Source organism: Gambusia affinis, linkage group LG23, assembly GCF_019740435.1.
Source record: "Gambusia affinis linkage group LG23, SWU_Gaff_1.0, whole genome shotgun sequence".
Taxonomy (NCBI): Eukaryota; Metazoa; Chordata; class Actinopteri; order Cyprinodontiformes; family Poeciliidae; genus Gambusia; species Gambusia affinis.
This window is the reverse complement of record NC_057890.1, coordinates 3,926,655-3,939,057: the sequence shown is the minus strand read 5'-3', so window position 1 is coordinate 3,939,057 and position 12,403 is coordinate 3,926,655. Positions and strand designations below refer to the sequence as shown.

The following is a 12,403-nucleotide window of genomic DNA, read 5'->3' as shown; positions in this document are numbered from 1 at the left end:
GGGTAAATAGCCACCTACTGCCTACATGACAATGGTTTCAAGGCGCAAAATACAACTTTTGTTCAAACCGTTATGACATTGAGATTTCAGTTAAGATAGTACAGGTCCACTTTGGTTTTGGACTAATTGCTAGCTTCAGCCTTTGGAATGACTAACCTGGTGACCATACCAAACAAAGCCATCTACTGCAGGTAAGATGTAAACTCTGCAGACCTTCACTTAAAAATCCTGAGCTATTTTTTTTGAAAAACCACTTCCTCTTTGGTGATTTTAACCCTAACTTACCACCACCTTAGGCTTGCTAGCTGTCTGAGGCGCTGAAGTTGAGCCGACGTTGTACTGTACACAACATCTAACAGGTGCTAAGAGGTGCTAACAGGTGGGCTAAGAGGCCCACCAGAGACCAAGAAGTCTTGTTGTCACAACCTCAGGACAAACCTCTACAATCCTACCTGTACCCGGCTTCACATGTCTCTGCAGCCCAGCCTTCGATGGTTGCTAAACAGGTGGTGTAGTTGCATGCCAAGGGTGATAAATGCGGTGTTTACAGGTTGCTCTATACTGAGACCTATACCCATGTATCAAAATCTATGTACACTCCTGTTATAGGCCATTAGTTCCCAAGATAACAGCACTTTGACACCATTAACAGTGTACACCATTGTGTTGAAAACCAACTGGTAATTTTTCCCACTTACACTTTCGAGTTGCATCTCAGTTGGAGACCATAGCATTTACTCTGGTTTGAGAGAAAGTTTTGTTTCTTTCCGGGTGAAACATTTGTCCTTAAATGTTTTATATTTTGTACATTTGTATGTAACATATCATGTAAATATACAGAGACAGTGATTTAAGTCATCTGGAGGATTTTGTAGTCTTTGTAAAGCCCTAATAAATGGTATTTGGTGTCACTCAAGCAATTTGTTGGAGTTTTTGTTCAGTTGAGATTCCCCTGTGTTGAAATGACAGTTACCAGAGCAGCTAAATGCAAAAGCAGTTTTTTCTAAAACAAGAATTATTTCCACATAAATGATCTTTCTTTCATGATCGGAGAGGACAAAAAGCAATCAAACATGTACCTAGGGTTACTCACCCAATCTTCCTTGACAATTTGCACCTCTGCTGTAGTTTTTTGTACCTTCTTACATTCTGGTTGGGTGTTTGGTCACTTTTTTTGCCAAAAAATGGCAGAATTCTTGACATTAAGAATTAACAGTAGTCTGTAAAAATAGTAGTCTTGCAGACGCAGTTCAAAAATCTTAAATGCATTTGAGTTTTACAAAGCTAAACCAGTTTTGATTTGTCTGTGATCGCTATCTCTCTCTGTCTGTACACACAAGGGTAAAGCACCTAACACAATATAAGGACACTGTTAAGGGAAAGACAAAAGTAGTCTTTTGCATAGATTGCTGAAGTAGTTATCAGGCGAAGTCAACTTGAAAATGTATTTTATTTTATTTATCTACTTCGAAGTATAAAGTCACTATTTGTCAAAACTGCTTTTATTTTGAAGGAAGGATGTCGTTCTCCTCTTCCGGGTAACTCCCAGTCGCAGCCATTGGAAAGATGGGACCCGGTGTGACTCCCGTGGCTTCCTCAGGAGAAGATAAAATGTTTAAAACTAACGGAGTCCCCGTTAACTTACCGAAACACTCCTACTGGGTGGATTTGTGGGTGTTTCTGCTTTTTGATATCGCTTTGTTTCTCTTCGTATATTTCATCGTCCCGTAAAAAGGTAAGCAGGAGGGAGCGCAGAAATTTCTAGCTAATAGGGCGGTCTACGGAAGTTACAACACTGAGTAGAAGTTAATGTGACGCAAGGAGACAGATAATACAAAGTCACTTTTTTAATTTCTTACTGCTATGAAAGTTTGTGATATAGTTTTTCTTTGGAAGCATTTAGCTTTTGTCCAGTATTCGTGTAGCGTATCAGTCGGCCATTGTTTACGGACAGCGTATCACGGCTTTGAGGTGATGTGTAGCAGCAGTCACAGGACAATGAAACATCCGCCTACTATTTTTCGGATGATAAAGATTTAGGTTTTATCATGCTATTAAAAAGGCATTAAATGTTATTGGAAGTATAAAAAAATACACGACACGTTCCAAAACCTTAAAGTCAAAATGGAAGGTTTTCACGGCTCGTTTGATGCCAATTTACAATAAAACTAGTTTATTTTCTTCCGTCTCAAGTCTTGGGAAATCTGCAAGGGTGTACAGTTTTTGTATTTCAGCTTTATCTTTGTGCTATGTTTTGTTTTTTTATACTCCGTTTTGTGTAATTTAGAACCTTTTGAAGATCAGTCTATGTAATTAGACCCACATATGTAACTCCACCTATCTATTTTCTTTAAATGGTTCTTTTCAGACACTTGTGAATCAGTGCAACCTAATATTCTTGTTACAGGATCAACCCTTTGACTGACTGCTCATGAAGCGCTACCCTGCTGTGCTGTGAGAAGGCTAACCCAGCTTTAACTGAATGTAACCATGCAGCAGCTTTCCTCAGCGCCGTCCAAAGATTCTCACGTTTCACGGACGCAGACAAGAAGTTCTTCGGAAATTAATCGGACGGATTCCCTGTCGTTTCTGGCAGATGACAGTTTGAAGTATTTTTTGTTTGTTTTTTGCTGAGAACCTTAAAACATCCCAACTGACTTTTATCCTCGAGACTCAGCAAACGTGTCTGCAGATTACTTAAGATACTTCTGGTATCACTGTAAATGCTATATAGTCTCTAATTTTGTGTGTCTTTTTTTTGTCCGGAAAGAACAGATAATTTTCAGGAAATGTATAACTGGTGTTGGGACCAATGATGATACGAGCACAAAAACATTTTATTTATTGAAAACTATGTCGATGTGGAGGAAACTCCAAGCAAACTCTTGGCAATTTGCACACAGACAACTCATGAACGAATAAAATGTTCTTCCAACTAACTAAAACTCATTTCAGTTTGAGTTTCTATCCCACGCAATTGGTTTTCATGCAAGCATTTCTAATAATTCACCTGTTATATTACCAAAATGTATTATAATTTATAACAATCATTTACTCTTATTTTAATGTAATTGATGTAGTGGTGACCAAACTCTTTTTAAATGTACTTGTTATTGACTACCATAAGTATTTAATATTTGTTCATTAGTTGGATTGTCTGCTCTGGGAGCGAAACTGTAGTCTTCCACTTAACAGGCTTGCTAAGCTAAATAGCTTTGCCTTAAAATGAGTGATGGCTATTAAGTTTACTAGCTTTCTACCAGCCTAGAGTTTTATAATTTTTCAAAAAAATTTTTTTTACTTTATTGGAGGGAGCTTAAAAAATATATGCACATAAAATGCTCAACAAACTGGTACTTGCTTCAATTTTAAGGTATATAATTGACTTTGCTACAGACTTGAGTTCTAAGTAGAGAAGAAAGTATTTAATTTAATGTATCGGAAGGCATATAAAAGTATTCAAAATCGATTTTTTTTTTTTTTTATTACGGGGCTACTTAAGTGTTTTAATGGTGTATAGATACGGAGGTATATATTTGTATTGGTAAATTCTCTCTGGCTGTCATTAACATCCACACGATGGCGGTAGATGCAGCTTAAACACAGTGGGGGTTTTATTTTGAATCTAAAGAACTTAACATTTCCGGTTCAGGGAAAGTTGTTTTTAAATGGGATGCTAAGCTACTGAAATTTGTCAGTGACTTTTCTAAAGGGTGCAAACGTATTGTAATGGAAAACTGCCAGAAAAAAACGGGTCTGTAAAATATTTGCTCTTTTTGAGTGATAATTAGCTTGTAGCGACAGCTAACAGGTTGATATTCTGACAACCAGTTGATATAAAAGGCACATTGTAGTGCAAATAAACTATATCAGTAAGGTATTTTTTCTAAAATACATTAAACACTTAAATGACTGCTGCACGTGTTTTAACTTTACTGGCTTTTCTCTCATTCAATGTTCTGTAGATGTATATATTACAAAAGTACACAGCAGAATTTTAGAGAAGTTTCTGGGAAATTCGAATATCGTTTTGTTATTAACAGATGTCATGACAAAAATCAACTGATCTTCACCAGGTTCCACAGTGGTATAAACTTAAATGAACATAAATCTCAGTTGATTTTCTGTGGATCAGAGTGATGGCTGTGGATGAAAGTCCCAGCAGATTAGCAGTTTCTGAAATACTCGCGTCCCAAATGGCAACAGTAACCAGGACGCACTGAAAGTCACTTGAATTCCCTTTGTTTCCTACTTAAGAAGCCTAAATGCACTAAGTTGCTTAAAGCAATCAAACATGTACCTAGGGTTATATATTATTCTGAAAAGACTAGAGCTGTTCTCTACATTACTGTCTTATTATTTTCACAACATTCTCAGAGCAAAGCTCCTGAACTGCTTTGTTATACAAATGATAAACCTTTGGACTTCACAATAAAACAAAAACCACTTTGGTCCAGAAGTACTTCTATTCCAAATCTTCTATGAGGAGCTTGACCCTCCATGTAAATTCATATGACCCCTGCTCATCCCTCCTCTCAGGCTGCTCTCTCCAGCCGTGTGGCAGGTGGCGCAGCTCCGAGGCGTTCTCCATTACGAAACCCTCGGTGAGTTCGTGACGCTGGTGCCGGACACGGTGCCGGACCTGCTCGACTCAAAGCAGAGAGACAAGTTACTGCTGCGACTCAGAGCCAGAGTGAGTCACTGGGGTGGCACAGTGGCAGATACACTCAGATATCAAAGCAATATCGGATAGACGTGATTATGGACATGCTGCTTTCTATATATGTGTGTTTGTGTGTGTGTTTTTTTTTTCCAGGTTATTCTTGAGCTGTTCAGAAGTGTGGAAACAGCCAACACGTTGCATATGCAGCCTCACTTGGAACGAAGGGATACTCCGGAGTGAGCAATGGGAAAGATTTGATCATTCATCAGATGAAGTAATGATGCTGAGATTGTTGTGCTGATGACTATCACCTGTTTTTCAGAGTGGGGATGCTGAGGTGGATGCAGAAGAGGTGATATTGGTAGAACTTGTCCGAATGCTATTGAAAGATCCAGGGTGAGGAACGTTCCATGATTTGGACACGTACAGTGTCTTAGTTTTGGAGAGAGACATTGTTTTGAACCAGGAGTGGAAAGTAAAATCAAAAACTTTATTAGACATTACTAAAAAAAATTAAAAAATACTCAACTGAATCTTGTTGTTTGTGTCCTTTCCATGAGGTTTTCCCAGCAGAGTAAGATCTCATCTATGACACAGACTTGCAGCTCCTTGTGTGGGAGTTTCTTTCCGGACCTCGGTCAGGTGAGGGCTGACATCGGCAGCAGTAGCAGTTTGCACTTCAAGCCGTTTTGTTCTAATTGCAAACGTTGCCGTCTCTGCTAAGCAGACTGTTTTCATGGCTGACCTCTGGGCCCTCCATGCTGAAGGACTGTCTGGAAGCGCTGTCCGATCCTGATGAGCTGAGGACTCTCCTGCAGCTCAGAGGAGACTCACAGCAAAGAAGGCGGGGAGTTCAAGTGCCAGAAGTGCGGCGAGAGCTTCGGCAGCATCTTGGAGCGACTGAGGCCCAGGCAGACGCACGCGGTGAGGCGTCACTACAGATACTCCCAGTGTGAGAAGATCTACGGCCGCGCCTCGGACCTCAAGAGGCACCAGAAGAAACACAACATATAAAACAGTATTTTTCAGGTCTGAATGAGTGTGAAATAATAGAGTATGGAATAATGTTTTTGCCAGACTTTATTCCCTATCCTACTGTCTGAAGATTGCATCCTCCATCAGCGTTTATTAATCTGGTTAATTTGGTCCACTTTCCGTCTTCCACTTCGTCCATCTGGTCTGCTGGAATCTGAGCAGATCTGTGTTGAAAATGTGCAGGAGGGCGTGCTGTGGTGGCGTAGGGGATAACGCAACCCACATTTGGAGGCCTGGAGTCCTCGACGCGGCCATCGCAGGTTCGATTCCCGGACCCGGCGACATTTGCCGCATCTCTTTCCCCCCTTTTTCTCCCCTTTCCTGTCAGCCCACTGTCATATAAGGGACACTAGAGCCCAGAAAAAGACTCCCTGGAGGGGAAAAGAAAAAAAAAATGTGAAGGATCCCATTAAAAGGTAAGGTGTACTTCAGAACGGCACTACTTAAAAATATATCAGTGTTTGGTGATGCCACATGCAGACCACTAGAAATAAAGAGCAAGTTCTGTTTGTCACTTCTTTTTCCATCAAAAGCTGGAGGAACTTCAAAACGGGTTTGGTACCAAGGGAATAAAAGATTTAAAGTGATTATCTATTTTTACTTACAGTTGGAAGGAAACTTGGCTCACTGGGATTTTGTTTGGATCAGTGGTCAATCTTGTTCAGATAAATGTCACTACAGTGTCGGCGCTGAAAGTGAAACACTTTTTCCACAGTGCTGTATGTGGTTTTGTAGACATGCAAGTAGTTGGAGAATTCTCCCTGCATATGCTTGTAGTGTTGCAAACACGGCAGAGGCCACTCCTGTCACATCCCCAGACAACCGCATTAGTTTATCAAAAAGCACTGACTTTATATCAACTACTTTCATGACAAAGTACTAACATCAAAATTTAGCTTCCACTTGTTTCTTAAAGATTAATTCATAGCATGCTACTTTAAAAACAGTGAATCTGTACACAACCCATGCTCACTCCATGCTCATCTCAAAAGCTGGCAAGTTTGTTAGAAATAGTTTAATGAAGAAATAGACACATCAAGAGTAATTAGGGGTTTTCTGTTGTTTTATTAGACTAAATCTAATATATTTTACATGATCAGTGCCAGCGTAATAATTGGATCAATTTACGCTAAATCTATAGACAGCAGCACTATCACTTGCACCACGTGTTCGTCACACAAGGGGGCGTTTTTTTTTTCAGTTAGAAATTTAAAAATTTCCCTCCAAGTTTCCCGCCGGACCGCTTTATTTGGAGGGACTTCCGCTCGCAGTTTACATATTCCGTGTCGTTTTCCGGGTGGTGGTTATACTCAGGCAAGCTGAGCCGTCGTTATAATCAACCTTGTAAACAAAAGTTGCTTAACGGGTTGACTTCAGCGATACGTGAAGGGGAAAGACATGCATATCAAAACTGGTGAGTTTGAACAGCCGTTTGGTTTACATTTGCTGGTGTTTGTTAACTTTCCGAGCTTTGTAGGTTGTCTCGCCGCGGCATTAGCATCTGGGCTAGCGATACCGAAGGCAGCCTGGTCATGGCTTTGAATGGAGGCTGGTGAAGGGGGGGTTACGAAACTTTGACTTCGCTTTGCGCGGTTATTAGCAGTTAAGTCTTGAAGGGTGTTCAGTATTTAAGTTATAATCCCAACTGTATGTCTTATCACTATTAAACTGAATTTATTTATTTTTAAATCAACAACACGAGGTGGTCCGTCGAGTTTAGTTCGCGGCACTTGGGCGCTACTAACTAGTTTGCTAACGCCGGTGCTAGCTAGTAATGTTGGCTGTCCTATTTCAAGTGAGCTGCGTAGCTAATGGCTCACAACGTGGCGGTGTGTGTCGAAACTGGTCTTCTAAAGGCAGCATGTCAAGGCTGCTGTTCGAAGAAACCAGCTAGCTTCCCGAAATTTCTGTTGCGACGTGTTAAACTGTCGGTGGACTTTTATAAACGGTGGGGGGTCGTTTAGCGTGGTTGTACCCAACATGTCCCTCCTCTCTACTCATCACGCAACAACTATCCGAACCGCATTGCTTTAAGCTTAGTAAACGTATTTACGTTTCGCATAATTAGCCGTCGAAAATAGCCAATAATTACGTCAGCAGCTTTTTGAGTCATGTGGGTCGAAGGTGGCTCCTCGGCAATAAAATATATATATATATATATATATAAAGAGCCAACTTTTTCCAGTAGACGCATTATCCTGTGATTCGTCTTTTTCCATTCCTGATCAAGATGTAGACTGACCCAATTTGCAGCATAATATTGTTTTGTATAAAGTTTGAATTCGTTTGAAAGTAATGTTACGAGTTTAACAATGAAATGTGAATGTGATTTTTGATTTAAAAAATCGGCGCAAAATAAAAAATCTTTGCAATAATCTAGCTATGTTTGACATTTCATCCGTATTAATATGTTAACCTCTCATCTGGATTTTATGAATTGACATGTCGTTCAGATTGCGCACGCAGTTTTAATCCGGTACAATTTGTTCCCTCCTGCACATGGTAAACGCAGAGACAACAGGGAGCTGTTGTTGAGTTTTGAGCTCCACGTCCACAGTAAAGTCACATGAAAACGTTTTTATCCACCCCCAGTCTGTGTTTACACAATCATGGAAGTGAGTAAATGCCTGTTTGCCTGTTAGCATTCCCCATTTCATGCCTGTGTGCTTTTATTTTTGTTCCAATTTCCAATTAAACATGCATCCGGTTGTCTTTGCAGGGAACTGTATGCATAAAAATCTTTGATTCTTATGAACAATTAGATTCCCTTTATTTTTTTTCCCATCCATCCATGGGATGTATCCACCAAACTGCAGGTGGATGCTTGGTGTTGGAGTTGCTTTGCCTCATTTCCTTATAGAAGATTCTGGATCATTACTTTAAATTGTTACTGGCCGACTTGTGTGCCGAATGTGAAGAGGATTGAAGCGAACAACCAAATGTGTAAATTAGTGAATATCAATATCAGCTCCATTTCCATATACAATAATAAATAAAAAAAATGTATTCATGTACATGAACTATAAATGGATTATTGTAGTTTATGAACTGCGATAGATACCAAAATTTGCTGATGAACAAATTAGTCTTTATGTTTTTATGGTCTTGTGCTTTTTCTAAAAAATTTAATTTGGGTCCTAATGTGCAGTGGCCTCTGGGTAGTTTCAGCTGGTACAAAACAGCTGAAACTATGAATGTACAAAACGGTGATGGTGGTGAAATGTCCAGTAATCTGTATAAAGATGTTTTGTTTTTTTTTTACTCAACATTTTTTGTGCTAATTTGAAGATGGGCTGTGATGCTTCATTCCCCATTTCATCACTACTGATTTTGTAGAGAATCTTTTACCCATCAGTTTTATTTTCCTTTTAAACAGGTATTTTAATGACTAATGGGCGTTCAGAAAATATAGTGAATATTTTCTGAATGCCTTTTATTATTGTTCTGATTCAAGTAGTAACAGCTCAGTTTGATCCTTGTTTCAGGGCTTAGTTTGTTTTAATTAATTATTTTCTCTTGATCCAACCGAAAAACTCCATTTAAAACAAATGAAAGCAGAGTACCTGCTGTTGGTTGATGTGTTTTCAGACCCAGAATGGTGAAAATTTTAAGTGTTGATGTGGAAGATAAACTATGCTATTCAGAAGGTCTGGGTAGAACATGTGTACAAAGGCTTTTCATATAAAATACAAAATGTAATTTTTTTTCTACAATTTTGGCTTAATTACTTATGATTGTTTTAGCAAAACCCTTTTTTAAGTCTGTACTCTGACTTAATTAGTTGATGATTTCAGAAATTGTTTAATCACAATTAATTGAATTAATCTGATTAATCGTTTCAACCCTAATGCAGAATGATGTTTTCACCGACTTGTCTGCGTTTACTTTCCAGGTACATGGGAAGCAAGCAACATTGTGTGTGAGTCCGAAACCCTGTGTGACCAAGCAGTCCTCGTGTCGGCGACCAAGTCCGAGCCCCAGATCCGTAACCGCCGCCTGTCTCCTGGTTCGGGAAACTGCGGAGGAGGAGGAGGCGGCTGCATCTCTGGAAACGCCCAGTCTCCACGACAACGGTCCCCCCAGGGCGAGCCGAACGGCCCCAGCCACGCCCACGGCCATAGTCACGCCCACGGCCCGAGCTTCCGCAGGGAGAAGGAGCGCAAGAACCAGCCTCACAAGGGCCGCTCCGTCCGGAGGGAGAGCCAGAAGGGGGCGCTGCGAGCCAGCGAGCGCCGGCTAAAGGCCAATCAGAAGGAGAAGTGGGTGGAGGACAGCCTGTCGCTGCTCAAGCCTCCGCCCGCTTTCCCGGTGCAGGACAGTCCTGCCAAGCTGCAGCCAGCAGTGAGCTACGCCTCCAAGGTGAAGGCCGGAGCAACGAGCGGAACGCTGGAGGAGGAGCGGCCCGCCATCGGGGACCTGCTGCAGAACCAGTGGGGTCTGAGTTTTATTAGTGAAGCTAAGCCAATCACAGAGGGGCCCCTCCTTCACCCTGCTGCTAGCCCTCTAGTGGACACAGAGAGCAAACACCCAGTGGACCTACAGCATGACGCAGCTCTCACAGTTCAGTTCCAGGAGGAAACTCCTGTTCCTGCTTCTGAGGCCGAGGCGCAGCAGGCCAACGGGGACCTCCTGCTCAGCTGTCGCCATCTAGTGGAGGCTTTGAACTATCACAATAGAGGTAGGTGCTACAGCTGCACACTGGCTTTAAGTAACAACAGAGAGCTGTTGGTAATTTCTGCTTTTTTCCCCCCCTTTTAGAATGGAATATAATCTGTAACAGACAGAAGAAAGGTGAGTTGACTAAACTATTTAACATTTTATGGAGTATTGTATGTAACCTTAAAGTGTCAGTGATGTGACAAATCTGCTGAGATTTCATTCTGTTTATGCAAAAGCTTTTAATAACCTCATAAAATACTATAAATGCAGAGTGTCGCCGTTTTCCTCTGTAAGTAAGTGGGTCAAACGCCAGCGCCACCTTGTGACATAAACAAATATAGCTGAATACGCAGAAGCAGAGGAGGCTGTGAGGATTTCTCTGCTAGTTCAACTGAAGGGCTGCAGCTGTATTATTGAGCCATATTGTTCAGGAAGCAACAATTTCAATGTTTCTGGGGAGGAAGAAACATTGAACAGGACATTTGTCACCTCCAAATCACTGAATGGTAATAAACGGATAATAAATCATTGTTGCTTCTTGCAATCTGTCAGTAGAACCAGCTCCCTCCTCTTCATCACTCCTTTTAGATTCTTCCTCCAAACTGAAGAGAATCGGTCAAGTCTTCACTGAATTCTCACAACTTCCTCTGGGTGCTCAGTTTTGGTTGTTTATGGTTCGACTTACCCTGATTACATCACAAGATGGTGTTTAACCCACTTACTACAGACGAAAACAGCTCCACTCCATTCACAAATAAATAAAATACAACTTGGTGTCAGTCAAAGCACTTACAAAAACGTAAAAAAAAAAAAAAAACTTTCGTGCAAATTTTGGCAACATTTGACTTTGATGTTTGCATTTAAAGTTTTTGTTTGAAACTGCTGTCAACATTGGCTCACCTGTACATAACTGTCCACTCAGAATTAAGACCTTTGTTCATTACATCTGGGTTTGTGGTAAGCAGAGAACATAAAACGACGCCTCTTACAGGCCGTGAACAGTATAATTTTTTTTTTTCCTTTGGAGGCATTTGCTTGGTATTTAAACATGAAAATATAACCAAATGTATTGATCAGTTTTTGTTGAATTGAATCTGATCTGCTTTTATTGTTCCAGGTCCAAAAAGAGTGGTGTGGTACAAGGAGACCCAGGAGCGCCCAGCCTAGCAGTGTGACCGACACACAGCATCAAACGCCTACAGAACACACACACACACATCTTCACGCACATTTATACTCACTGAAGACGGACAAATTTGAGTCCCATTCTCACAAGCTGCACTCAGGATGATGTCTTCATGATGTCTTCACATAAAGCCACACTGAGACACTTTGGACTAACTCCTTTGAGATCTTACAGCGATGGACTTTTTTTAACGCCTTACAGAAAGCCTGCCTTAAATAATCACCTCATTCCCATTTTAGCTTCTCCCTGTAAAGCTGATCTTTTCCCCCTCATACACTGTTTATTTTCTTTTAACAATCTCCAAGGAGTCTAATTTAATTAATTTTCTCCCCTTTTTTTTGAAAGTTGCAGTTTTATTCAATGTTGTCCTCTGCAAAGCGAGTGGTCAATCAAGCACTTTGTTTAAAACTGACCGGTGCGTGTGTGAGAAGCCCTCAGAAATCCCTCCCCCGTTTTGAATTGGAAACCAGAAGAATGTCCTGTACCTACTTGAGTTTTATTGTTTATGAATGCAAGTGTTGTCAGTTTCATGTCTTCAGTTTACAGAGGGGTGTAGTTAAAGGCCCAGTACAGTTCACCCTTTACCCTACAGATCTTAATGCTGTGTTCTCATAATTATTATTTTTTTATTTGGTTCCTATCGGGTGAATGTTTGAATCCATAAGGGATGTCGCAATGTTCTGTGTGGTAGCTTTTGAAAATTTATTTGAATTAAAGCAAAAATTACACTGGAGAAGGAGGAGGGACGTAAGAAAGTATTGCTTAATAAAATGAATAAACTTGAAGAGTTTGGCTACATTTTATTTGCTGTAGAGCCTAGCTTAATCCCCCCTCATATTTAGTGCTTTGTGGCTTAACAT

General features: G+C 40.6%; 1 protein-coding gene and 1 long non-coding RNA gene across 4 annotated transcripts; both read left to right on the top strand.

Annotated features, from left to right (window-relative positions):
- Positions 1–1,508: 1,508 nt before the first annotated feature.
- On the top strand, positions 1,509–5,999 carry LOC122826303. 3 transcript variants are annotated; one of them, XR_006369761.1, is made up of 7 exons: positions 1,509–1,735; positions 2,408–3,754; positions 4,540–4,693; positions 4,817–4,899; positions 4,986–5,305; positions 5,391–5,692; positions 5,861–5,999. It is a non-coding gene; the product is annotated as an uncharacterized LOC122826303 (long non-coding RNA). The 3 variants fall into 3 exon arrangements; XR_006369763.1 differs by having other exon boundaries at positions 4,986–5,059; positions 5,237–5,305; positions 5,391–5,971; XR_006369762.1 differs by having other exon boundaries at positions 4,986–5,059; positions 5,224–5,305; positions 5,391–5,971.
- Positions 6,000–6,934: 935 nt separating this feature from the next.
- si:ch211-214j24.10 (uncharacterized protein LOC558894 homolog) lies at positions 6,935–12,328 on the top strand. The gene is made up of 4 exons (XM_044108000.1): positions 6,935–7,112; positions 9,591–10,376; positions 10,457–10,489; positions 11,475–12,328. The coding sequence occupies exons 1-4, from the start codon at positions 7,097–7,099 to the stop codon at positions 11,522–11,524; spliced, it is 885 nt and encodes a 294-aa protein (XP_043963935.1). The 5' UTR covers positions 6,935–7,096; the 3' UTR covers positions 11,525–12,328.
- The last annotated feature ends 75 nt before the right edge of the window (positions 12,329–12,403 follow it).

What these genes read in the sequence shown, in the direction of transcription:
- si:ch211-214j24.10 (XM_044108000.1), top strand. An exon ending in TTTGAACTATCACAATAGAG is followed by an intron (nt 10,377 to 10,456) that starts GTAGGTGCTACA and finishes CCCCCCTTTTAG; the next exon opens with AATGGAATATAATCTGTAAC. An exon ending in CTGTAACAGACAGAAGAAAG is followed by an intron (nt 10,490 to 11,474) that starts GTGAGTTGACTA and finishes TTATTGTTCCAG; the next exon opens with GTCCAAAAAGAGTGGTGTGG.